Raw genomic sequence first — 27,941 nt, forward strand, 5'->3', positions numbered from 1 at the left:
GAAATATCTCTGAGCATATTGTTTGATTGCTAAAACCGTTGGGTGGGTGCTTCCGGAGTGCAAATTGTAAAACATTTTGTTATTCGCGTGTTGACAGGTTAAACCAACCCAATCGATTTACGTTTGGGTTGCTGATAGATTAACCGACCTCAACCAGTTTGCATTTCAGACCCTACAGGTCGAAATTGTTGGAAAGCATGATGTAAATTGTCATTGTAAAATACATGTAGGTTAAGTATAAATGCATTGACGTATATCAATAGCACTGTTACCTAAAAGTTTTTGTTAAACTATTTTATTAAATTAAATTCAAAACACTTAGCGTATCAATATATATACGTCACAATTGTGATTTACGGTTTTACTGAAAAGACGCCATTACAGGATTGACGTCTTCAATTTTCGGTTGCCAGACCGAAAACGACCAGGTGCCCTGCAAATTTGCGCCATAATTTTTTTCAAGCGTAAATAGCATTCAACAACTATGCAGAGTGACGCCATGAAAGGTATTTACCGGTGCTTTATTCGTAAGATCTGATATTTCAACAACTACCAAACTGGTTTAAAAAGATTAGTTAAAAAGTAAAAACGAACCCAAAATCAGAATACACTGCAATCAACTCAATAGCGCCACCACGCGAAACAAATTTGTAGAAATTATTTTAATAGAGTTCTGGCGTGCGAGATTCGGGTTTAAATTTGTTAATTTCTTTTTAAATGATTTTGCATTTCACATGTTAGTAAACGTAAAAGGCATGTGTTTCTGTATTCAGGCAATTTGATTTCTATGTTTTACACTTTCCACCTTTTATTTGCCCGCGGAATTGTGTGTCTTTTAAAGTAAAAAAACATTGAGCAATTTCGCAACATTCTTGACAGCAGGTGCATTATTTGAAGAGAGTCTGATCATGGTAAATGACTACAAAGGTGCATGGCGTTTGTCCGAAAGAATTTTGACGTCTGTTGGTCCCTTTTCGAGACTTTCAATTCCATATCTTTTCCCGACAGCAAAGAGGGCCTGCTGATTGAATCACTAGCTTTGAAAATAAATGGTAAAGATAAGTCGTTATCAACTACGTAAAAATGTAGCTTTAATGCCGTTTGGTCTGTTAAGCAAGAACTTGTCACAGACTTCTGCTAGATGCCCCAAGGGATAAATTAGGCGGCACATTTCGTCTGGAGACACATTAGACGTCCTATTGGTTGACTAAAACGTCCTTGATCAAAGGAATTTCTGAACAGCAGCAAGGCACAGATGTTAAACGCTACATACAAGATCTTTCAAAACATCCTATCAAAGTAAGATTTGCATTTGAGAGAATGTAAACTGTGAACTGATTGTATTTTGTGACGTAATAATAGGCCTGTTGCGTCACAATAACGACTAAAAGAGGTATTTCTTAATTCATGCTTGTCGTAAGCAATATTTTTCCGTTAGGTCTTTGCGCTTAAAATGCGGGTGTTTGTAGTCAAAATGAAATTGTCAGTGACTAAGTACAAAACATCTTTCTGCCATATTGTTCGTTATGACGTAGTTATCATTCTAGTATACATAGCGCGCGTGTTACAGTTTCCCCTGAGTAAATGAATGCTACGCAGATGCCACCCGAGCCGTTAGCAGTCTCCCTATCAATCAAAACTTCCCTTTTTTCCAGCCGGCATTTGGATATTTCCGGTTTTCCCCTGGGGTAAGAGCGACAGGCGCTGCAAAGACGATTGACCAATCAGCGTCAAGCCGGCTTACTTACGCCGCTTTATGGGCATGCATAGGGGCTGAAGTTTTTCTCTGGACCCATGAGGTTTAGTATATAAGGGTTTAGGCAGTGGGTATGCAGCATAGGTATTGACATACCTAACCAACTACCTGGTAAGATAGTTTGATGTATTTGTTTTAAGATTTCTTGCAACGATGTTGTCATAGAAAATTATTCATGTCATCAATTAAAAGCTGATTATACCAATTGTGTAGATTCGGAAGTTTTTAGACTACTCAGGTTACTTGTTTGTAAAGCAGTTGAACTGTCGGAATCGTAACGACAATTTGTGACAGAGGCTTGAACGTTGTTGAATAAGATATGTTCTACTGTTTAACTTTTAGTAGTATCTGGTTAGTCCATTGCCGCAAGACTGTATAAAATGGTTTATTTAGGAGGTAGTGATTTTCTTGTAATTTGGTTATAAGTATGGAGTTTTTGTTTGAGTTTTGAAACTTACATGCAAGTTACGTTCTTATGTGATACAAGTCTAAACACACACAAAAAACAGTCCTAGTGAAAGATTTTACCTCAATCGCCCTATTGTATTTTTGCTGGTTCTAAAATACGTAAAAATGATTAATATTAGAACTGATATCGTATCTCTGTTTAGACTTTTCCTTCTGACGTCACTGTCATTATTGTCTCATCATGGTACCGAGGCCCTCCAACAAGGAGACCGCGAAGGGCAAGTTGCTTAAAATTAAAAAAACAAACATAAAGTTAAAAGATGCAGAATGGTTGATTGCTAAAACTATATGGTTTTCATCTTCATTACAATATACAAGCATTGTGATAAGCAGCAGACAGTGTACTGTATCGACCAATAAGGTATCATCAGTGCAGCTGGTGCCAAGAGGGTTTGTTTCCCAAACAGCTGTTGTTTGGACATTGTGAACCAGTTCTTGTGTAGCTAATGCCCGGCTGTGGCATCGGACAGGTTGGTGAGGCATGGCTTTTCAGCTTGTTGACCCCAAAAAACTGGAGTGCCGTACCTTTAAGGTGGCTACACTAGCTCATACGACCGAACTCTCGTTACCAGCTGTCCTGATGAGACCTTATAGGTCGAAACAGTGTGCAATGTGTGCAGCTTATCTTCATTGAAATTGTTTGCTTTCAAATTAACTGATACAATGAAAACGAAATTGCAAACAAAGAAACTTAAAGTGAACCCTGATAGCAATTTTCCGAAACATTTTACACCAAAGCATCAGCACAGTAACATCTTATCTTAACAGGGGAATGCGGCCCCGGGGACGACCCCATGCCGTTTCTAGCGCCCACCGAAAAGGAGCAGATGGCATTCGCTTCCCAAACTTACGATGGCAAGAAAAATGTGTGGGTTCCTCACAAGAAAGAAGGATACATCAAAGCCGAAGTTCTCGATTCATCTGGTGGCAAGGTCACAGTGAAAACTATCAAGAACGAGGTGATTATTTGGCATTGTTACGTCACAGAAAAAAGTTTCCATTTGTGTTGTTATTTACTTAGTATTTTTTTAGTGATATTGTATGCAACGTCAATATAAGCGCATTTTTAGGAATTTTGAACGTTATACTATTGCGATATTACTCAGACTAGTTTGGAACTCTATATACGGCTCTGTTTACAAGTTTAATGACAAAAATAATGGCCCAAATGGACCGAAACAGCGACATACTTTATTATTCAAACGTTTTGGCAAATGCTCATGCCATCATCAGTGATATCAGAGGCCAAATCACATATAACTGTTTAAATGGGCTGCCCGCTAGTATTTCGTTAGTCCACAAACATCCTTTTGACCCCAAAACAAATAAAATCAAAAATTTGAAGGTAATGGCCCAGACTCGGCTGTGAAAAAGTTTCACTACCTTTCGATAACGTCATAATCATTGCGTCATCAGACGATCACAGTCAAGGAGGATGACGTACAGCAGATGAACCCTCCCAAGTACGAGCAGACCTCCGATATGGCAAACATGACTCATCTTAATGAGGCATCTGTTTTGTACAATCTGAGAAGCAGATACGCAAGCATGAGAATCTACGTAAGTGATGATTGCAAAAGTAATCTCGCCCAAAATATTATGTTACATTGTTAACCTTTAGCACACAGTTTCCCCACCAGGAAAAATTTTCCAAGGGAGGGTGAATTTGACATGCTTTAGGAGTATATAATTATTAGCTAAGTTGTGTTAGGTATGAAATCTTAGATTGTTTAGGAACTTTTTTAGCACGGGGTAAATCTTCAGCATGCCAAAAAACTTGAGGTAAATTTTTCCATCGAAATCTGCAAAGGAGTAAATCTGAAAAGACTGTTTGTGAACCTATGCTTTAGTAATATACTTGACAGAAAAACGGCATTTCCTGTGTTTGTTTTTAAGCAAAGGTAAAGTAATGCCGTCACAAACGTCTTGCAAAAAGATATTAATAACGAACTTTTACAAATGATTAAACTTTACAATTTCTAAAAAATATGTTGTATAGACCTACTCTGGTCTCTTCTGCGTCTGTGTGAATCCCTACAAGTGGTTGCCAGTGTACGGTGCCAAGGTTGTTGTGATGTTCCGCGGCAAGAAAAGAGCAGAAATGCCGCCTCATCTTTTCTCGGTGGCCGACAACGCTTACCACGACATGTTGATGGACAGAGAGAACCAATCTATTCTTATCACGTGAGTGCCTTTTAACCAATCATATTTGACAACGTAACCTCAACAAACGAGATGCATTCCATTAACAGTCAGCCATCCCATGTTGTGAGTGGCCGCGTAGTTCAGTTGGGGTTCGGGTTGAAGTTTGAAAAAAAACATGGTCGATTCGGGCCTGAATTAACACCCATTTGTGCTTGAATTTTACCAATTTTTGGGTCTAATTCGGTATTTTTGAAACTGTTCCGGGTCTCGACTGGGATTTGCGCTTGTATACTTTCGGTTTTGAGGTCCAAATTCCTAATTTTTAGCCAACATGTATTTTAAGCAAAAACTTGAATCCATTTTATGTCCATATTAAAAAAAAACGCGACAAAACAAGTCAAAACCAAGCCAGTGGTATAGCCACTTAGTAACAAGTCACCTGACTGTCACAGCCAATCACAAACGTCGATTTATACACAGTGGAGAATCTGGTGCTGGAAAGACTGAGAACACCAAGAAGGTCATCCAGTACTTTGCTAACATCGCTGCCCAAACAACTCAGAAGCCTGACTCAGAGAAGAAAGCGAACTTGGAGGATCAGATTGTGCAGACCAATCCCGTGTTGGAAGCTTGGGGTAACGCCAAAACCATCAGAAACAACAATTCATCTCGTTTCGTAAGTTTATTTTTTAAATTTGTTTTGTTGACTTAAGATAACAAATTTAACAGTGCCCATGACTCCGCTTTCGACTGACTCACCGCTGAGTTTTTGTAACTTAGTTGGTGGAGCGAGTCCCGGAAAGACTCCTGTCGTGGGTTCGAATCCCATGGCAGCTCTTTTTTTCTATCCTACGCCTTGCCATATGGAATGCTTGGTGACTGGCTGATTTAGTGTGACGCCTTCAAAAGGTCTGGCGTACTATGATTTGTTTTGTTGATGAACGATTTTACTCTGTTTGCAAACAAATATTTTTTTTTGCTAGATTTAGTTTGTATAAGATAACCGATAGTCTCGATTTTGGCAATAGGTCATTTTTTTATTTGGCAACGCCGCCAGAAACTGTTTTGGCGATGCACCAATTTAAATTGTCACCGAAAAACAACAAAAACCTGAGCTTTTTAAAAACAAAAACAGAAACTGCCATTTTTTCGTAAACTTTTTTAGGGTAAGTTTATTCGAATTCATTTCGGAACAAGTGGAAAGCTCTCGGGAGGAGATATTGAGTCTTATCTTCTTGAGAAGAGCAGAGTCATCTTCCAGCTTCCGGCAGAGAGGAGTTACCATATTTTCTACCAGGTTTGTACTAAAATCGATTTTGAAAGCCGTCTTCTAAATGTTCGATTAGCTAAACAAAAATACTAAAAGCCATTACCACAGGCAAACTAGCCATTGTTATTCCTTTTACTAAGTGATTGTTTTACACCATAGTCAAAATTAAACGTTTTTAAGTCTAAAATATAGGTGGGTTAAACAGTTTAAAATCCAGCCAAATTCGATTTTGCTTCACGTTTTTTTAAATCAACCTGGATGACTTGATTCTTCTATGACCCCTCTCTCTAACTTTTTTAATAATAAAAAAACCTAAGTCCCTTTCACACACAATGTGACCAGTTTTTCAAGCTTTAAGATTTGAACCAGTTTTTCAAGCTTTATCAAGACATAATAAAGTGATTGAATAACGAGGAACTGTCGTCATTCAAGAAAGTTACATTCTTTTCGATAGCAAACCATTTTTTGTTGTTGTTTAGATTATGTCTTCTGGCAAGCCTGACATGATTGAGCAACTCTGCATTACTACCAATCCAAAGGACTACCAGTGGATCAGCCAGGGAGTGCTCACTGTTGACAACATGGACGACAAACAGGAATTTGCTTTCACCGATGTAAGCTTACATGTTTTTTGCAGCAATTTTTGTGATTGAGAGTTTAAACGTTATGCAGAAACGAACTAATGCTATAATGAGTGTTAATGAATGCGAAAAGTAAAACGCAATAATTTCAGCAGGTTAACATACCTAACCGGATATTCCTGTAAGGTTGCCTGAAAAGTTGGATGTATTTTATTTTACCTATTTTACTGGAACATTTTTAGATGATTAGAAAACTAATTCCCTTAGCCTAAACCCCTGTTTAGCAAAACTCAGCAAACAACCTTTTTAGGTATATTTTCACTTTAAAGAAAAACCTAAATTCATTTTTTATTCTCTCCCATTTTTTTACATTTTAACGCGCCATATTCACCTTTTCTTACAATACCACTTCACAACAGGAAGCTTTCGATGTTCTCGGATTTACTGAGGACGAAAAGGTGGGATCCTATCGACTCACTTGTGGCGTAATGGTCTTTGGCTCTATGCGTTACAAGCAGAAACCCAGAGACGAACAAGCAGAGGTTGACAGTGTCGAAAGTAGGTCATACTGACACTTGTCACATGCAAACCGTAATGTCCTTTTCGTGTTTTAAACTTACCACATGTTTAGTTTTAGCTAAAAGGGTTCAATTTGAGTCCGTTGGAGGTTGTTGCCTGTTTAGCAAAAACCAAAACATGTTAATTTCACATGAGCTTACTTTTTATTCCAAACAAAGAGGTTACAACAGAGTATTAAAACGGATAGCCAATTTTGTTCAAAATGCGGTTATTGTTTGATTATTCCCATTTTGTTAAGTTCAAAGTGTTTAATATCTTTTTTATGTGTGTCGAGTTTGCTGACAACTTTTTCAAATCTTCACTTGTCTTTCAAAACTTGCAGTTGCTGACAAATGCTCGTACTTGTTCGGAATCAACTCGAACGAATTGTGCAAAGCGATTACGCGTCCCAGAGTAAAAGTCGGAACGGAATATGTGCAGAAGGGTCAGAACGTCGACCAGGTACGCTATTACGTCACGGCTACGTTTACCGCCATGTCATATCTACACAATTACGTCACAGACACTCGTCTACATTACATAAAAAGTACAACATTACAAAACGTTTCATACCAAAATACAAGATATTAGAAGTGGTAAAATTAGCAATTGCGTCATTATAATGACGTCATTCTTGTGTGTTTCAGTGCAAAAACTCGACAGGTGCTCTGGGCAAAGCTGTGTACAACAACTTGTTCCGTTGGATTGTCTTCCGTCTTAACATCACACTGGACACTAAATTGCCCAGAAACTATTACGTTGGTGTGCTAGATATTGCCGGCTTCGAGATTTTTGAGGTAATAGGCTGTTCAAAAATCTTTTAATTAATAACTTGATTATAACCAATCCGTTTGCGTTCTTTCATATCACCGCTTAATTGCTTTTATCTTCAAGTTTGCTTCGCCCCTTTCTTTACTGTTGTGCTGCACCAAGTTACATCCCTTCTGTTGGTTTTTATTTAACATGACGATCACAATACGAACTGTCTAACTCTAAACGTTGTGATGTTTTTCACTCAAACACTGGCTTGTGTCGTTTCGTCAGTTTTTGCCTTTTCCACACCATTTTTGGGATAAGTACAATTTGAAACCGGAAAAAATCGAAACGATAGCATCAATTTTATTTCAAATTGACTTGTTTCTCGTTCCAACGTTTTCCGATTTGTTTTCTCTAGTTCAACACTTTCGAACAACTCTGCATCAACTTCACCAACGAGAAGCTGCAGCAATTCTTCAACCACCACATGTTCGTCCTTGAACAGGAAGAGTACAAGAAGGAAGGAATCCAATGGACTTTCATCGATTTCGGCATGGATCTGCAGGATTGCATTGAGCTTCTCGAAAAGGTAAAGGGATTTTGTAAACGTGTGATAAAGCCCAAATTTAATGATATTTTCTTGAAACTTTACAACTGTTTTGCTTATTGCGTAATTTAGACTTCCTTCCAATAACGAATATTTATATGAAGGTTTAAAATGCAACTGTCTATACTTAGGTAAGCTATCCCGACGTATACTGCTTTCACAGAAAATTATGTCAAAATTATGTATCATCAATAAAATAACTAACAAAAACATTTACACTTTCGACTATACTTGTTGCGCATGTATGCATTACAACTCTATATCTCGATTTGCAGATCTTGTAAATTTTACTCATACAAAAAAAATTACTTTCACATTAACTTCTACCAATTTACTTATCACCCTCTTCATTGTATATCGGATTAAAAACAGTCTTACTGATCTCAACATCTCTCGTTCTTTCAGCCAATGGGAATCTTCTCCATCCTGGAAGAGGAATCGATCGTTCCCAAGGCAACCGATGAGACCTTTAAGAACAAACTCTACGAACAACACGACAAGAAGTCCAAGGCGTTCGTGAAACCCAAAGTTTCTGGCAAGAAATCTGGCAACGCCCATTTCTCGGTTCGACATTACGCTGGAATCGTAAGTATCACCAAACATAAACGTAAACACACTCGATTTAAACCAGTTATGCTAACCTAAGGTAAAGCCTTCCCACTATTTTTTTACACCATGTCCGAGAAATAAACAAACATTAATCTTCACAGCGTTCAGAATAATATAGACTACAACATGAAAACTATTTTTCTCTTTTTCAATTAATAGCGAATCTTAAAAAGTATTTTGCTAGCTTGGCGCATCATTCTTACAATATGACGTCACTTCTATATGACGTAGGTGGACTACAACGTCGACGGATGGTTGAACAAGAACAAGGATCCGTTGAACGAGAGCGTTTTAAGTTTGTTCAGGAAATCTTCAAACAAACTGATGTCGGGTCTCTTCCCTGAGGTTAAGGAAGAGGGTGAGTTTTTCAGCAACTTTGCTGTGTATATGGTATTAGATTTCAACACAAATAGTCTAAATTTAAAGATACTTTCATAATTAATTGGGCCACATCAGTTCTCGAAACGTGGATTTAGTATCCAAAAGAAATCAGTTTCTTCATAAAAGTTTCTTTGGGCTAAAACGATTATTGTTTAAACCACGAATCCATTCCGATTTTCATAGTTAAAATGTAAAACAAAATTTCCGCAAAAGCCTATCACACTGCAAAAGCCTATTTATGTACAAAGTAAACGTAGGCTAGTACTTCGCAATATAGTTAACATTATTCTTTGCCAATCAATGATCGACATTGTGTCACGTGAACGTCTCCTAGCAACCGCGTGCTTCCATCCCACAGCGACAACTGTGAATTAATTTACTCGAGCATTGCAGCTGCCACATCCACGCCCGCGAGGCCACACTCCATATATGGATGGTAGTTACATGCCGCCGGCTTGTGGTTGTGGCGTCATAAAGATGATTTGTTGATGTCATAAGCTGTCTTACAATGCACAATTCTAATTTTAGTCGTAACGTTATATTTTTAAAGTAAATAGATTATGTATTCTTTATGTAACTCAAGTGTTTAAAAACGGGTGTAACCGATGTGTCCCCGCATATCACTGATGATGGCATGAGGTATTGCTGAAACGTTTGAATCAGAGTTGTAAGTCAGGCCGGGCTTTTCGGACCGGGTTCGGGCTAAGGTTTCTCAAAAACGGGCTTGATTCGGGCCTGACTTTACACTTTGTGTCAATAATTTTTTGAATAAATTTAACTAGCTAAGTTGCCAGTTACTGGACCTGACCTAATGTCAAACAGCCCTAAAACGCCTTCTGGCCAATTATCTATTATGTTTGTTGGGTTGGTCTTTCCTGAGTATCGGGCTCGGGCCGGGTTCGGGCTTTAATTTCAGGCCTGTTTGCAACTCTTGTTTGAATACTAATAAGCATATCGCTTTTTACTTCTATTTTAACGGTTATTTTCCCCGATAAACTAATGAACAGATCCGTGGATAGTGCTCTAAAGGTTGTATATTTTTAATACAGCTTGAAACTTATGTTCAGCCAGTTTTCAATTAATTCTATTGTCCAGTGTGCAACAAGCCTCAAAATCTAGTTTGAATCAACACCCATAAGGTTACAATGGCAAGTTAAAAACAACTCTGTGTCTCCCTCAGGTGGCGGCAAAAAGAAGAAGAAGGGAGGAAGCTTCCAAACTGTTTCAGCTCTTTACAGGGTAACTTTTACGCTGTTTGTGATAAAATTTGCTAATAAAAGCCTTGGAGGATTTTTTTATCCCATGTAAACGGCGTGATTTCGAAAACTAATACAAACAATATATTGAAAGTTTTGTAGTAATCATAGGCTAGTTTAACCTCGATGCTAAACTATTCACCGGCAATAAAAAAATTAAGTCTGGCATTGTCTCTAAAAACTCGCTTTCAAGGGATGTTTTGTAATGTGTGATAATATAACTTTAAACCCAATGAATTTCTTATATGGACCACTGGTGAAATCACAATAATGCTTTTTCTCAAGGAACAACTTAACAAGCTGATGACGAACCTTCGCAACACGAAACCTCACTTCGTGCGTTGCATTATTCCCAACGAGATGAAGCAGCCGGGAATTATGGACGCACGTAAGTAACGAATTTTCCCCAAAGATGTCTCGTATGCCACTAGGTCGAATTGGTGCCGATTTTGGTTTCCTATATATTTCGGCCGATTGATTAATTTGCAGTGCTCAGATGAGGTCATACTACGCTGACGTCACTATTACGTCATTTATACTACTCGACAAACATTTTTTTTGCTGGTAGACGATGATTTACCTAAAATCCATGCAGTTGTGAATACCTTTGATGCTGCAACGTGCGATACATTTTGTAGATTAAAACAGTTTTAATGCTTAAACCTAAGATCTTGTGTTTCTCTGACAGTATACCCTTTACTTTGCAGACTTGGTGTTGGCTCAGCTCAAGTGCAACGGCGTGCTTGAAGGAATTCGTATTTGCCGCAAGGGATTCCCCAACAGGCTTCCATACCCTGAATTCAAACAGAGGTTGGCTATAATCTTTGTATTAATTGGAGTTATAAACAAACCATTCTATTTTGTATCATAACATTCGACCTTTATTCTTGTGTTGCGAAAATTCATTGGTATGCTTTGCGTAATCCGGCCTTTGTTCGTGACGTAGATACCAGGTCCTTGCCGCAAAGTTGGTTGCAAACATGGTGGACAGCAAGAAAGCTACAGAGACGGTTGTGTCCCATGTAGAACTGGATACTGCTTTGTACAAAATCGGACACACCAAGGTACGATGACTAAATGTTCATACATAGTTCAGGTAAAATGACAAAATGATTGTAAATGTATTGGTACAGCGACCATTATCAGTAAATGCCAGGAATTGTGATCACTTTCCACTCAAATTAAGTCAAACTATTTATTGGCAGATCTTCTTCAAAGCCGGAGTTCTCGCCGATCTTGAAGACAAGCGTGACGAAATCCTCTCCATCATCGTCACAAAGATGCAGTCACGTGTTAGAGGAAAACTGATGAGGATCGAATTCAAGAAGATGCTGGAGCGACAGTGAGTGATATTTGTTTTTCGCTCGTCATATATGTTACCTAACTGACACCTTTGTTGCGTTATAGACGTGCAGCGCGAGCCATCCAACGCAACATCCGTAAGTTCTTGCAGTTCCGCGACTGGCAGTGGTGGAAACTCTACACCAAGGTACGTCACATTTAAACCCAGTGGAATGTTGGCAATTATGTGACTTCACAAAAGTAATGACACCATAATTGTCAGTTTATATGAATATCTTGATTCGTAGTGTTTCAAATCAGTGGTTCTTAACATTTTTAGTGTAGTTTCCTACTAAAGTCAACCACTAATGTCAAATTTCTCCCTTTGTTATTTCCATGATGATGTTTTTTGCCGTACACTGTAACAAATTGTCCCTATTTGACTGAAAATAGTTACTTTGTAACTAAATGATTAAATTTGTGACTTAAGATATTCAAAAAATAAAACTTTACACAACAATTTGATACCATTGACTTAAGCAATTTTCCTCTACATGTACATTTCCCACCAGTTAAGAATCACTGTTTTAAACTGTGTTCATTTGGGGTTCATTTAATTTCGTTTTAGATACGTTGTGCTTTATTTATTTTTTCTCAGTTTGTCAGATCTTGATCTGAATTTTGACTTATTAATATTATGACGTCACCAGGTGAAGCCCCTACTCAACGTGGTCCGTGTTGAGGACGAGTTGAAGGCGAAGGACGATGAGATTGCGGACTTGAAGGATAAGTACGGTAAAGAGGAAAAACTGCGCAAGGAATACGAGGAAAAATGCGTCCATCTCTTGTCAGAGAAGAACGATCTTACTTTGCAACTCCAAGCGGTAAGTCTAATACTTTGTTAAAGCGACACATGTTTTATTTGTGTAGCAAAAAAACGTTGAGGAAAATCATACAAAGTCAGTAATTACAGCAAGAGCTTTTCTACTGGGCTCGAAAATTGTGCTTTATTTTATTTTTTTCAAATGAAGGCAATTCGTAAGGAGATGAGCTTAAAGACATTTTGACAATAACTAGACCAGGGATGGCGAACACGAAGTGACCCGCCACGTGAATTTTAGTGACCCACTTGTAGTTTTTTTTACAATTTAGACTGATTACTATAGGTAGGGTTACCAGACTTTCAAGATTAAAAAGCAACGCAACAGTTAAATTTAAGCCCCTTGCCAGATTGCCTATTGTCTTAAAATACAGCTTGTTGAGTCACTTGTGAGGCAAAAGATGTTTATTTAAACGTACAACTTGAAACGATTTGTTGTAACTTTGTTAACGCTGTTCGGTTCAACATATTCATGCGAATCCTTGTTTTTACACATGAATTTGGTAAAATGAAGTGCCAGGAATCGTCTTAGCTCAGATATGACTGCTGCTTGTATTAAGATGAAACTGTCTAGGATTGCAAGGCTTGCAGACAAGATGCTTAAGCTTCTCATTGACATTCACATGTTATAAAAAATGTGACCCACTTTGTTTTCTTTTTGAATTATGATCTCATGTATAACCCATTCAACTAAAAAGGTTCGCCATCCCTGAACTAGACTATCTTAAAATCTCATTGTTGATCCATTCCGTCTTTATAGGGTAATCGGTTTCTTTGTGCAAAAAATAATATTGTATTTGGTAGCTAGAGCAGAGAAGTACAAGATTACGGAAAAGGCGATATCTTGTCTCTTCTTGCCTATAGTACAGTAAAAAGCGATTTTGTTATCATCACCATTGACTACCACAACAACCAAAAAACAACGACGAACACATACAGTAAAACCAGTTCAAGGTGAAAAACTTCATCACAATAAGCCATATCATACCCAATTGTGATTAATTATCAGAACTCGGGAAAGTTTGTTTAAACTTTGATAACCTTTGTCTCCTTTCCTAGAACTTGATTGACACGTCGCGTCTGACACAATACCTACTTATTAACGTCATATGGGGTTTCGACGTCGATTTGTTTAAGATTGCAAAAAATTAAAATAATACGTTCAAATTTAAGGTAAATTTCACTTGTGATGTGTAACGCGGGTTAGGCATTTTTACGCAAGAGTTGTTTCTCGCACTCGAGTATTTATTTAACCCAGCTATAAAATTTCGCTATTTTGAGTTTACAACTTCAATTTTCGGCCGCTCCCTCCGTTTCACACAACTGCTACACTTCCAATAAAACATGTCAAGCGACAACAAAATAGTGCTATGTAAATCCACACCAGACCTCGACCAAAGCCCGTACATAAGAGTGTAAATATGTCAACGATCGACGTATGACATGAGTCCAACGTTAAATCCAAGTTACGTCTAGTTTAAAACGAAAAAGGGTTCTATGGAGGTAGTTTGGTAATGGATTGATTAAAATGCTATGGGGCCTTTCGTGCTTGATTTAAAGGCGATTCCTTTAGCGTGTCTAGCATCGGTAATATGACAGTTATCTTTTTCACATGTAACAAACAACCAATACTACTCATTGTCAGGAGAGAACGATTCAACCCTTTTCGTTTTCGTGTCCTTTAAACGATGATTGTTAGCTTTCGGAAGGTAGAGATAGTTTGAGTTACTTCTTCAAACAATTCGCCTTTTGTTTTAATTCACCGATAAGCTATCTAGCTTTTGCCTATCGTGTGTTGTACTAAATGGGAGAAAAGTTAACCTTTTTAGTGGCAATTTCGAGTTTTTGGAACGTAGTTAACAAAGCTATGGAGAACTACGACTCTAAGACATCTTAACAACGTCCCATTTGATCTACAACAACGTACAAACAAGAACAAATAACAAAAAACAGAGTTCAAATATTAACATTTAGTCGCAAAGCCAAATCAAACAAAGAAAACATTTCGTACTTAAACATCCCTACACAACGTTAAGATGCTGAACAACGCAAACTCCGAAGCCACCAGATAAAAGGATTTATCCCGATGTAAACGCGACAATATTTTCACCTGTCAAACTCGTAAACCTTACACTGTTTGTCTTTTCCGCTCGAGGGGCCTTTGTGACTGTGTGTGTTCAACATAGTTGAGCTAATATTTAAGAAGTTCAATAATTGTTTGAGTGTTCGAAAGCTCGGTGCAGCTCTCACACACAGAAAGGCACTCATTCATAGGGATGGGCTTTTGTAGTTTTAGTGTTATTTGTCTTCACAGTATTACTTTTCCGGTTTCAAATACTCGTTTGTAATAAGGCAGTGCTTAGCGGAAGCTTTATTAACATCACACCTGTCAATGTATGTGGTATAGCAGGAGAGTATGAGTTAGTCATTTAATGCTTATTAGTTTAACAATCTTTACTAGTCGGTTACCTTTAAAGTTTAGTGTCCTAAAGCCAATTTTTGTCTGCTTCCACCCTTTCAAGCTTTAAATATTCTAACAGCGTAACTGTTGAAGGAGAAACATTTTGCTGTTAAAGATTTTGTGCCGTCGCAATGTCTGATGACGCTCACAGACTATCAGTTCGGCGTCGCACAAGGAATCGAAGTATTATAAATCCCAAAGACGTTGAAGAAAGCAAATCGTATGAAGTCACAAATTCTTTACAAGAGGTCACAAGAAGTGTTCATGACGTCATTACAGTGACGCAGTCAAGCGAAGTTGAAGTAACAACTGTACGGAGAAGTCGAGCGTCACGTGACCTAAAGAGATTGTCTGTAAACACCGGAAGTACGTCATCTCCAGCAAACAGTACACGTCACAGCAATGACGTCGATTCCAGTTACTCTCCCAGGCATTCCGAAAATATGGAACAACACTTGGACAGTCCGCGTTCTCACGAAGCAAATGATGACGTAGGCGTGACGCGGCGTTGCTCGTTGATGAATAGTCAGCGAAGCGGAAAGTTAATGGAGTTACGTAATCGTTACACAAGCGATGAGGTAGACAGTATGACGTTTGAAGACGAGGAGGTTGAATTAAAAAGCGAGCGATCCCAACAGAGTGATGCCACTGATGAGCAGTATGACGTCACAACGAACGGTGCGCACGAGAGTGTGACGTCATGGCTTATGAACGACTGTAGTTCATCTGCTAGCGAGGATAGCGATAGTTCAAGTGATTCGGAAAGCGGCCGCGGGGAAACGAAAGCGCCAAGTCGGCAGATTTCAGCTGAAAATCTCAATGAGTTAGTTAATGGATGCGAACAAAGTGCTGAAGAAGTGAATGAACCGTTGGTAGAACAAGAACATGTAAATGAATCAATCAATTCCAGATTGCCACCGATGGAACAATACCGATTGTGTTTTGAGGTTCGTCTGGGCAATAAATGTAACCAAACACACATAGTTACACAAGCACACGTGATGTACAACGCACAATAAAAATGCGAACAAATATCTACTTCACATTTTGGTCTGATGAAGCAGGGAATTGGGCATTTTGAAAACACCTTTTTGTGATGTGTATTTTAAAGGGGTCAGTTGTGTGGCTGTGAAGTTGATCTTCTGTTGGTATGCCGTAGTTGTATGTACACAATATCAGAAGGGCATTTTAGCCTATGTACGTGTGTAAACATTATCAATAATTTTACGTTGTAAACGGGACGGATAGGAACTATTTCGTAATGGTTTTAAACAAAATCTCTTTGTTTGGAAAGCACCACGCAAGATCATGAATTGGTGCGAGTAACTATTACCAGCATTTCTGTTCAACAGAAAGTTTTATTGTCCAGGGGAAAATGAAACACATGTAGTAATTATGTAATATTATTTACAGGAGCAAGACAACTTGGCCGATGCTGAAGAGAGAAACGAGCAACTGGTTAAGAACAAGCAAGATCTTGAGAACCAGGTACAACCTAATACATTTAGAATGTTCACTAGACGGGCTTGCATCTAACAAATTGTTAACAACAAAATCAGACCTAATGTTTTCGATGACGTATTGGTTACGTGATTCTTACGTCGGAGTTTGTAATTTGGGCCGGATACTATGGCTCGGGTTTGAGTTTGACTTTGAAATTGGTTTGATTAGCGCCTGACTTTACACTGGGCATCATTTGTGCTTCAATTGTATCATCTTTCGGGCCTAATTCAGGATTCATTTTGACATTAAATCGGGTTTGGGTCGGGTTTTCGGCTAGTTCTTTCGGGTTTAGGTCTCAATTTCGGGCCCGCTTACAACTCTAACTGACGTAACATGCAAGCAAAGTTTAATGCTTCTTTAATCTGGCTGTAAAAATATCTAAAACTTACATCATTTAATACAGTTATGCTTGATAGCAGGAAATTTGATGACGTCACTAACGTTTACTGTGACGTAACAGGTGGCTGATCTCTCGGAGCGCTTGGAGGAAGAGGAGGCAAACAACGAACAGCTGTCAGCAGCCAAGAAGAAGTTGGATCGCCAGGTTGAAGATCTCACTCATGATATTGAGGAAGCAGAGAGCAACATCAACAGGCTCGACAAAGACAAGCAGGTTTGTGACCAGCGAGATTGTTTTGAAAACCGGGCTAGTTTTTTTAATGTATTACTTACTTAGGATTTGTGGAAAAATGAAAATTTCGCCACGCGCGTTTGTTTGAAAAGTTGGGTAAAATAATTTAGAATAAGTTAGCGACAATTACGACAAATTTTAACAACATCTTAAATGCTTTACAATCAAACAATGCGCTTTTTGTATGTTTTGGATTTATAAGTAAAATCATAACTTATTGACATTTATTTTTAAATTAATGTCCCTAATCTAAAACAAGAAGTATTTACACATCTGATAGTTGAGTATTACATTTCAATCCGGTTAGTTTCATACCGGTTAAGCGCATATATTGAAACCGTAGCTTCTCACTGAAAATGTATCATTGGTCCAATCCGATAAATTGGAAAAAAGCTTGTCAAATTGCTGATGCAATTATCTAGATTATTTTGTATTGTATCTCTTATTAAACACCAACTACGCAAGAGATTGGCCGTTTTTCATTCACCAGACATTGGTTTCCACTTTATCCATCGAAAATACATCCACAATTCCACTTTAAACATTTGTTTTTTAGAATCTTGAACTGAAACTTCGTGGTCTCTCAGTTGACCTGGAGCAGCGCGAGGAAAGTATTAGCAGATTGAACAAGGAGAAGAAACAGCTGGATCAAGTCAACCAGCAAACCTTGGAGGATCTGCAGGCCATGGAGGACAAGGCGAACCACCTGAGCAAGCTGAAGACCAAGTTGGAACAACAAGTCGAAGATGTAAGTGACAGAAAAACACTCTGCAAATTTATCCATTTTTTGCCTTAAAGACTACACAGGGGTGCTCTATACTGTGTGTTTGATAGTAATTTAATCAAAATCACAGTAAATGATGTTTAGAACCAGAGTTTAAGTAATTTTAGGTGTAATGATATAAAAGCAAAAATGTCAATGTAGGATTAAATGTGTTAAAAAAATTGGCGTCAATTTGATAACATTTTTAAAACTTGTCAGGGGGTAAACTAGAAAAAAGGTTGAGATCCTCTAGTTCAGAACAATGCACTTTTGTGAGATTCAGAAAATGTTAGTTTTTTGTGTTTAATTTGGCCTTTACTTCGACAATCCTTTTCGCTCAAGTAAACCTATATTTTATGGCCCAACCCATTCACTTAGGTCGAGGATAGCTTGGAACAGGAACGCAAACACAAGAACGACCTGGAGAAGTCCAAGAGGAAGTTGGAGGCCGATCTGCGCAACGCCAACGATACCATCACCGATCTTGAGAAGGACAAATCGTCACTGGAGGACGCTCTTCGCAAGTACGTTCATTGATTTTCCCTTCTTGACAATTATTTACTCATTTGCTCATTTGGGTCAACCTTTAAGCATAAAAACGTATTTGGGTTATGGCCCAATTATTTCGAAATGCTATGTTTTTTTTAATTAATTCAAATTTTGTGACTACAGGAAGGACTTCGAGATCAACCAGTTGAATGGACGCGTTGAAGATGAACAAACCCAATGTGTTCAACTCACCAGAAAACTTAAAGAACTCCAGGTACACTTGTGAGGAACAAACTCGATTAAACTCATGCATTGCCCCTGAGTCAATTTCTTGCTTTGCAATAGTTCAAGCATAAAAATATCATTTTAAGTTGACCGTTGTTTGAAGTTAGGTCAACTTTTTTTTCAACAACCCTTAAATTTGCTTAAACCGAATTGGACCGGATTATTGTTTTACCCCAAACAAAGTAGATATTTTTTACAGACAAATTGAGTTTTTTTTGGAGGAGATAAAGTGGTATTGCCTCTATACCTGTCTTCCCGGCCAAGTGTTACATTTTAGACCTATCTAAATCTTAACTTTTTGCATAGGCTCGCATCGAGGATTCCGAGAACGAGCTGGAGATGGAGAGAATGGCAAGAAGCAAGGTCGAAAAGAACAGGAACGAACTTGTCCGTGAACTTGATCACCTTGGCGAGCAACTTGAAGAGGCTGGTGGTGCAACTGTTGCACAGGTAGCCACATTTTCACGACGATATAGGAAATAGTATTTTATGCTTGCTGTCAATCAAAAGTGTCCACGTTTGTAAGCAATTAAGTCCGCAATTGTTTCACTTTCCACCCGCAAACTTTACGACGTGAATAACTTGCATGTCAAGGGTGAGTTATTCGAGGTCAGTGTTGTAAGTCCAAGCAAGTTGGGGCCTAAACGGGCTTGATTTGAGCTTGACCTCTCAACCGGCATCAATTGTGCCGCAATTTCACCAACTTTCGAGCTTAATAGAGGCCTGGTAGAAAAACTCAATAGAATGACATTAAAAAGTTAACAAGAAGCAATTGAACTTTAATGCAGATAACAACCTTTGCTTATGTAAAACAATGCCAATGCTAAACCGATGGGATTAGAATTATGTCAATTTCCCTTCAAAAATATTTTCTCCCACGTGCAACCAGTGGCGTAGGCAGCCAAAAATTTTGGGAGGGGCCAAATGATTTGTTGTCTAATACAACTTTTTGCTAACGCTCGGCGTGCTTTTACCAAACACGTGACTTGCCAAACTGTGGTTCGACTTGACAGCCAAACGCTGTATTGATTTATTGCATGTCTGCATAAATAAAAAAAAGCATGAATGTCGCCTTACAACTTGGTGACAAAAGTCATTTTGGTAATAAATATATGCCTTTGATAGTTGAGAGACGAAACCACAATGATGAGGGAAAAAACTATACTAAATTAAAGTTTATCAATGTACAACTTTGAAAATTGGGGAGGGGCCATGGCCCCTTTGGCCCCTCCCTGTCTACGACACTGCGTGCAACTAATTTTAAGTCACATAATTACTTTGCTCGTACAAAGAGGTACTTTAGTTCATTTAATGTTATTGTATCTAATTTATATTTTTCTACATCGTCAAATCTAAAAATTAAGACTGCATTTTTACGCAACAAACACACCAGCTATAAAACTCTCTCGTTTTCAGATTGAGCTGATCAAACGTCGCGAGGCGGATTACATCAAACTTCGTCGCGACTACGAAGAATCGGTGATGCAAAGTGACGCAACAATCAGCCAGATGAAAAAGAAGCATCAGGACACCGTCACCGAGCTCGTGGAGCAAGTGGAAAATCTCGTCCGTGTGAAGAACAAGGTTGAGAAAGATCGAACACAGCTTCAGATGGAACTCGACGACGTCAGCTCTCAACTTGAGGAAATCAGCAAGATGAAGGTAACTGCATGGTCACCTTGCTATAGCTTGACTTTTTTTTAGTTTCAAACTCTCTTTAAACTGACGACAACTTTTGTAATGGATTAGAAAAATCATTATTAGTATGTAAAACCAATAAACGTTACAACTCATTGGTAAATCAAACCTGTCAGTTCTAGGTAAAATAAAAATAAAACGTTAATTTTTATGCAAGCAAAGTAAAGTTTCAAACCGTAACTTCACAAAATGTTTGGAAAAAGAGGTGTTTAAAAAAACTCTTTTTTTGACTTTTGCGTTATCTCACAAATATATAGCGATATCAATGTTACGTTCCAAACTTTAAAATTATTCGTAATCTTTCCGAATAAACTGATACACATTTCAACCGAAATCCCTATTCTATACAATATGTTCCTTGTAGGCACGTGCGGAGGCCAATGTACGGGTGATGGAGGAGCAAGTGACCGATTACAAAATCCGGGTGGAAGAGAACAACCGCAGTATTACGGAGTTGAACATGTTCAAGAGCAAGTTGATGAGCGAAAACAGCGATACATCTCATATGCTGGAAGAGGCTGAAAACAAGGTGCGAAATGTTTCAACAAATTTGTTTCTGACTATTTGATGATGACAATAGTAACTTGTCGAAACGTAGTCATGTTATATACACAATTACTTTGTTTTTGCCTCTGTTTTTTTTTTGGCTCTGTTTTTTTTTTGCTCAAATTTTATTTCCCTTTTTAACAAATACAGCCATTTTGAAAAGTGAATTTTTTTTTAATTTTGTTCCATGGTTCAAGAAGTTCAGGCTGGATAATTTTGTGTTTTTACATGACATTTACTGTGGCTAATATATTTTAGGTCAACGGTCTTTCCCGTGCGAAGTCCAACATGACGTCAACAATCGAAGATTTGAAACGCCAATTGGATGAAGAGACCAAGGTGAGTGACGCAATAATCGACACAGGTGACGTCATTCAACCAACACCGCAACATCAGAACATATTCGTAGAATTTGTTTTCTAAACAGACAAATACATAATATATTTAAGGCATGCATTTGTTTTGAATAACATCATTGAGACGTGTATTGTTACGTCACAGAGCAAACAATCGTTGAACCACGCTCTTCAAGCTGCGCGTCACGATCTCGATCTTCTCCGCGAGCAAGTGGAAGAGGAACAAGAAGGAAAGTCCGAGTTGCAGAGAGCTTTGTCACGTGCCAACACTGAGATTGCTAACTGGAGGACGAAGTATGAGACGGATGCAATTCAGAGGATGGAGGAATTGGAAGAAGCCAAGTAAGTTGATGCACAAATCCAGCCTAAATGTACCATGGGCACTGTGCAAAACAAAGGACGTCCTGAACCACGTGCTTTCAATGCAAACGATTTTACTTGCGGCCGCTAGGATTATGACATAATTGTTATGAAAGCAAAGGTTGTATGAAAAGGACAAATCAAGGCAGTCGTTTACAGTTATAGTACATGTGCTTTTATTGTCCTCAAAAAAAAAGAAGTAAAATTGTTTTACCTCCATTCGTCGAATCAATTTTATTTATGTTTAAGTATGTTTTTAGCCCCTGTTTGGTTTCTTAAAAAGGGCTTTTTCAAAAATTAAAGTTTGCAAGTGTTTTCTCTTGTTTCCAACATGTTCATGTTATGCTTTACAGAAAGAAGCTTGCGATCCGTCTTCAGGAGGCAGAAGAGCAGACTGAAAACGCTCTTGCAAAATGCGCGAGTCTCGACAAGACCAAGATCCGCCTCCAGAACGAAGTTGAGGATCTCACCATCGACTTGGAAAGGGTAAGAAAGCTACGATATCGAATCCCAAGTTAACCAAGCGTCAACATGCTATCTTGGGACGAAGAATGACTTTGTTTTGTATTTTACCCTCCCACTATAAAACAACTGTACTAAAACATGGTAGGCGTGTTTGATTTGTTACATTAAATCATTGCGAAAAGCCAAACACAAAAACATTTTGCTTTTAACATTCAATGTTGCAAATACATTCCTCCTTACACTGAAAGTTTTAAAAACAATGAATTTTATCCAAATTTTCCACCTACTAAATGGCTTTTTTGTAGAACGCCGACTTGCTTTCATTAAATGTGCATCTTGTACATTTTAAGTAAACTTTATTACATAAATTGTATCACAATCGCAGGCAAACGCCACCATCTCTGCCTTGGACAAGAAACAACGTCACTTCGACAAAGAGATCGCTACCTGGCAGCAGAGAGTCGAGGAGCTTCAGGCCGAGTTGGACGCATCACAGCGTGAGGCTAGGAATTATTCCACCGAGATTCTCAAGTTAAAGGCTTCCTACGAGGAGAGCATCGAGCATCTTGAGATCATTAAACGCGAGAACAAGAACCTGAGCGGTAAGTAACTCCAATTTGTGACAAATATAGTACCTCAGTTTGTTAAATTGGTCACGTTAATTTATGACATAGAATTGATGTCAACTTTGCCAAAGTTTTCAGCGTGCTAAACTAAGTAGTGCGTGAGTGATATTGTCGGCAGTTTTTTTATGATGTGGCATAATAAATGCTATAAATTTAATAGAAAACAGTGCTTTGAAAATGTAACTCTTGTGTTGACATTCTATTGTTGTCTTATGACGTCAATTTTTATATTAATAACATCATACACTTGTAGAGGAGATTAATGACCTCACCGACCAGCTGACCACCGGAGGCAAATCTCTCCATGAGCTGGACAAAGCAAAGAAGAAGGCTGAACTTGAATGCGAGGAGTTGAGGTCGGCACTTGAAGAAGCTGAAGGTGCACTTGAACTTGAAGAGGTTTGTAGTCAGTCATGAGTTTGTGAGTTCAAATACCAGCCCCAATGTAATATAGACTTAGCACTAATGTATTCAATTAATGTTTTGTATGGGTTGTAGCAATAAATTGTGAAGTCAAGTTACGTTGCGATTACTGATTGTTTTGTAACAATAGAGCCGCGTGCTTCGTCTCCAACTTGAGCTGACGCAAGTGAAGGCCGACATTGACCGTAGATTGCAAGAAAAAGATGAAGAATTTGACAGCACAAGGTAAAATATCCAACCATTAAACTTCAGCCACAGTTCTTCACAACTCATATCAATTAAAATTAAACCAAAACATTTAGGATCCATCATTTCATATTAAACCTCGTTTCCAACAGAACCAGCATAATCTACACACAAACAATAAACAAAGTAAATTTGGACCATTGTTTAAATTTAAACTTGAAAACAATTAAAACCACAGACAAAAAATGGGAAAAATTATTTAAGACTGTGTATTGAAACGCAACCCACCGGAAAATCAATAGTTACAACTTTTATCTTCATCAAAATCCAGGAAGAATCACCAACGTGCAATCGAATCTATGGAGGCGAGTCTCGAAGTTGAGATCAAGAGCAGAAATGACGCTATGCGAGGAAAGAAGAAGGCTGAAGCTGCTCTCAATGATTCCGAACTTGCTCTCGATCATGCCAATAGAAATCTGGCGGAGCAGATGAAACTCGTCAGGAAACTTCAAGTTACCATCAAGGTACAGTTCGACAAAGCTTCTTTGCGGAGTTATGTTAAATAGGAAAGTTGAAAACGTATTTTGCCTAACGAGTCCAACTCGACTCGGTATCTTAGGTTTGAAGAACATAGTTCACTTTTTATCAATAAAACATACTCTTTTTGTATGTTGCCCAACAACGATATTCTTGAACCAACTCAAAATTGGACAGTTTTCTACTTGCAGACTTTGAATAAGTCAGCACAAAAGCTTTGTAACGATAAGTCCAAAAATTATTATAACTTTAAGAATGCGGTTAAATGCAAAATAACACACAACGTACACGAGAAAAAGTAGCATCAAGTTCTAATATTGGCATTTATAATCGACATTTTACTTGCAGGAGATTCAAGATCAAATGGATGAGGATCAACGCATTCATGAGGAACTCAGGGAGCAATACAGCATCCAGGAGAGAAAGCTGACCATTATGATGTCGGAATTAGAGGAAACGCGATCGGCACTCGAATCCAACGAACGTGCACGTAAGTGGACAATAATTTGCCTAGAACTCGTGCTTATATGAGCTGATGCTGCCAGACACAATATCGAGTTTATAGAGCTCTCATGGCATTTGTATTTTTCTACCGACGTTTCGACGTCCTGTACAGGTCGCCTTCATCATCGTAGATAACACTGAATGCATGTAGTACCATAAGCAAGGAAACAAAGAATTAAACGCAAGCACGTCACAGCGCAATTCGTCTTCGTTGTTAGCTCTTTCGTATCTTAAACACAGAGTATATACAGATGATATCAACAAAAGTTAAAGACATGGTAAGGACAAGCCACAAACAGTCGAAGATTGCGGGTTCGAATACCGCTACACCTAGTTATCATACTTTAATAAACATTTACAAATTGTAGGCAAACACGCCGAGTCGGAGCTTATGGAGATTTCGGACCGTATCAACGTCTTGATCGCCCAAAACTCTGCTTTGTCCAGTGCCAGGCGCAAGTTGGAAACTGACAACGATCAGCTTCGCACCGAACTGGAAGAAGCTTTGATTGAAGCAAGAAATGCCGACGAGAGGGCGAAGAAGGCAACTGGTGATGTAAGTACATAAGATACGGGTTATCGAAGAGGTATTTGAGGGGTCGGTTGAGTTTAAAGGTTCATTGGAAAATGAGACTAATTTGCTTAATTAGTTAGTGCCCTGGAAAACCAACGCATTGTTTTTGCTTCAAAATGCAACTTCTTGCGTATAATATAAAAGTTTTAGGTATGGTCATTTATGATCATAAACCTATAGAAGCAATCTTGAAATCAACAACAATAAATTGATTTGGTCTTATCTAAATCTTATTTTAGGCTGCAAGAATGTCTGAGGAACTCCGCCAGGAACAACAACGAATCATCTCACTCGAGAGGATTAAGAAGACTCTGGAAGTCCAAGTCCACGAAATATCGGTAATTTTACTGTAGTCAAAACTGCGGTGGTATAGCAGTACAGGAGATAGCCTTGACTAAGATTGACTGGTCTCAGTTGTGGTACAAAATTAAATTCAAGTTTTTGAGTCATTTTAGTTAATATATATGTTCATCCTACAAAACACGTATTGGAGAGAAGACAAATTTTGTGTCTTTTATTTAAAGTTATCAACGATAAAAATGTTAGCAGGTCCGAAAGTCAATTTTTTTCGGGTGTACACATATAAATATGTCCAAAATACACCAAAGCCAATTAGTCGATCCGTTCTACGACGACGTTATAAAGTCGCCGATACGAACGCCTAAATGCGTTCTACAATCAATATCACAACAAGCACATTACGAATGTCATTGCGTGACATTACTGATATATTGCGTCGCACAGATCAAGTTGGACGACGCTGAAGCGAACGCACTGAAAGGTGGACGTAAGGCACTTGCCACCATGCAAGCTCGTCTGAAGGACTTTGAAAACGAGTTGGCTGCTGAACAGCGCCGTCACGCGGAAACTCTCAAGAATTATCGCAAGATGGACAGGAGACTTAAGGAACTCACCTTCCAGGTAAACAATTGGCAACAAATTCTCTACGCAAGTATCAGTGAAAACGTGATTTGAACTACTGGCTAAAAACAAAAGAAAACACAGACTTTAAGTTTTATAGTTAGATGGTTAGCTTCTCTGTTTTTGTCTAGGCCGACGAGGACCAGAAGAACCAAACAAGAATGCAGGAACTCGTTGAAAAACTTCAACTTAAGTTGAAACAATACAAGAAGATGGCCGAGGAAGCTGTAAGTTTGTTTTCTAGGACAACAAAACTTCTTAGCGCTGTTTTCTTTTGTTTCCATCTTGTTACAGTTTACATTTCAGCCGATTGTCGATTGTAATTCTGCAATATATTCCAGTTTAATCTTTTGGCATTCTCTAACACGTAACCACGCGGTATTGTCGCTATAATAAGCCATAAGCGGCAGAAAACCAGTTTAAAAAATTTAAATCCAGGTTTTCGTTATAATCCAAAACCATAACATACCAGATAAATTACTTTTGCTCACATACAATGATCAATTTTAGTGAAGGAACGGTTAATGTATTGCGATGTGATTAACAGGAAGAACAGGCGAACAACAACTTGACAAAGTACAGAAAAGCCACTCATGAACTTGAGGAGGCTGAAGAGAGAGCTGAGATCAGCGAATCTGCTCTCAACAAAGTCAGATCAAAGTCTCGTTACATGGTGAGAATACCATAGTTATTGTTACTTCTTTACCAATTAAAACACAAGATAACCTTTCAAATGATTGCAGAATTTGCGGGAGTTAGCATACATGGCTTATTTAGTACTGTGTCTTTTTTGCTTACGATTTACATACACGATTTGCAATAACCTCGTAGTCCTTAATGTCACTAACAAATGTATGAAACCTTTTCCAAATTTCAAAACTTTCTGTTGTGTTTCTACTTTATCTTTTATGCTAAACTCGTATTAACTGTGGCGCCTACAGACAAGCGGAGGAGCTGGCGGAAGTGGTGGAGGATATTCTTACACAATCTCTAGGAAGGTTGTCACCACCAAGGACTCCTCTTCTCATTCTCACTAATTTCACTCCTTCTCTTCGTAAGTTTCTTTCTTCTCTCTCACTTTCTTTACCTTCTTCTACAAAATATGGCCATGACTTTTGACCTTGTTCATAAAAAATGCTATAAATCTATCATTGCTAATTTTAAATAAACGAAACAAAACTTCACTTCGCCTTCGTGAAACATTCTTTCTTAATAATGCTACTACTATTTAAACATTTCTTCTGTCTAAAATATCTTCCAACTTTTTTTGCAGCCACCCCATTACATCACCAATAACACGTCATATCGATACTAACCCCCATAAATTACTGTGGCAACGATTTAACCGAAATCGTTTCCACCCATATTCATTACGCACTCTATCATATTTAGACAAACCTCATCAGCGAATCAACCAACTGTAACGTGACGTCAGAATCCAGTACGTCATTCATGCTGACATCTACTACGTCATCACCACAGCCCCCATCATCCAATCACATTCTCGAAGCTTCGATCCGGTTCGCTTCGGAAGTCAGTCCAAGATTCGACTTCAAACACTCCGCTTTGACGTCACCAACCGAAATTCTACGTCATAAAAGTATAACGTCATTGCAATCGTTCGATGACAGCGAATTGGAACCGGACAAAAAACGTTCACACTCTCCCTCCGGCGTCAGTGAAAGTGTGACGTCACAGTCTTCTATTTCATCACAGTCGGGTAGCCAAGATATGACGAATGATTTGTGACGTCATAATGTATGAGAAGAGGAGATTTCGTTTTGAGCTTGTTATGTCACAATCGGTGATAGAGTAAAATCTGTGACGAAAAGCGATTGTTTTTATCTTGTTATTGTTCGTCAACAATACGCGATTAATACGTCATTACTTACATATCGTATTGCGGCATACGTTAGTAACAACAACTTGTGTTATTTACAATATCATTTTCAAAAAATACATTTGTTCACTATCACAGCACGTATTGCGGGTTTAAAGTCAGAAAAGAATTGCAGAAGTTCGAAACGGGGGGAGCAGAAACAGGGAAATAAACGTATAATTCAGA

General features: G+C 38.3%; 1 protein-coding gene across 2 annotated transcripts; it reads left to right on the forward strand.

Moving 5' to 3' along the window:
- Positions 1-1,222: 1,222 nt before the first annotated feature.
- Positions 1,223-27,853, forward strand: LOC145234566 (myosin-7-like). 2 transcript variants are annotated; one of them, XM_080099279.1, is made up of 44 exons: positions 1,223-1,299; positions 1,656-1,867; positions 2,368-2,442; positions 2,993-3,183; positions 3,641-3,784; positions 4,224-4,408; positions 4,850-5,045; positions 5,535-5,666; positions 6,119-6,253; positions 6,640-6,778; positions 7,122-7,240; positions 7,426-7,575; positions 7,953-8,123; positions 8,547-8,726; positions 8,982-9,108; positions 10,312-10,370; positions 10,673-10,775; positions 11,095-11,197; positions 11,334-11,451; positions 11,593-11,729; positions 11,795-11,876; positions 12,379-12,552; positions 16,423-16,497; positions 16,973-17,125; positions 17,700-17,891; positions 18,285-18,430; positions 18,579-18,669; positions 18,987-19,130; positions 20,097-20,342; positions 20,743-20,907; positions 21,183-21,263; positions 21,426-21,622; positions 21,994-22,126; positions 22,491-22,707; positions 22,985-23,130; positions 23,285-23,379; positions 23,672-23,864; positions 24,226-24,367; positions 24,750-24,937; positions 25,195-25,293; positions 25,700-25,876; positions 26,008-26,103; positions 26,424-26,549; positions 27,269-27,853. In XM_080099279.1, exons 3-44 carry the CDS (start codon positions 2,406-2,408, stop codon positions 27,623-27,625), a joined length of 6,141 nt encoding a protein of 2,046 aa, XP_079955405.1. In that variant the 5' UTR covers positions 1,223-1,299; positions 1,656-1,867; positions 2,368-2,405; the 3' UTR covers positions 27,626-27,853. The 2 variants fall into 2 exon arrangements, with proteins under 2 accessions (XP_079955405.1, XP_079955412.1); XM_080099286.1 differs by having other exon boundaries at positions 1,656-1,799.
- Positions 27,854-27,941: the final 88 nt, after the last annotated feature.

This window comes from Phallusia mammillata, chromosome 1 (genome assembly GCF_965637545.1).
Source record: "Phallusia mammillata chromosome 1, kaPhaMamm4.hap1.1, whole genome shotgun sequence".
NCBI lineage: Eukaryota > Metazoa > Chordata > Ascidiacea > Phlebobranchia > Ascidiidae > Phallusia > Phallusia mammillata.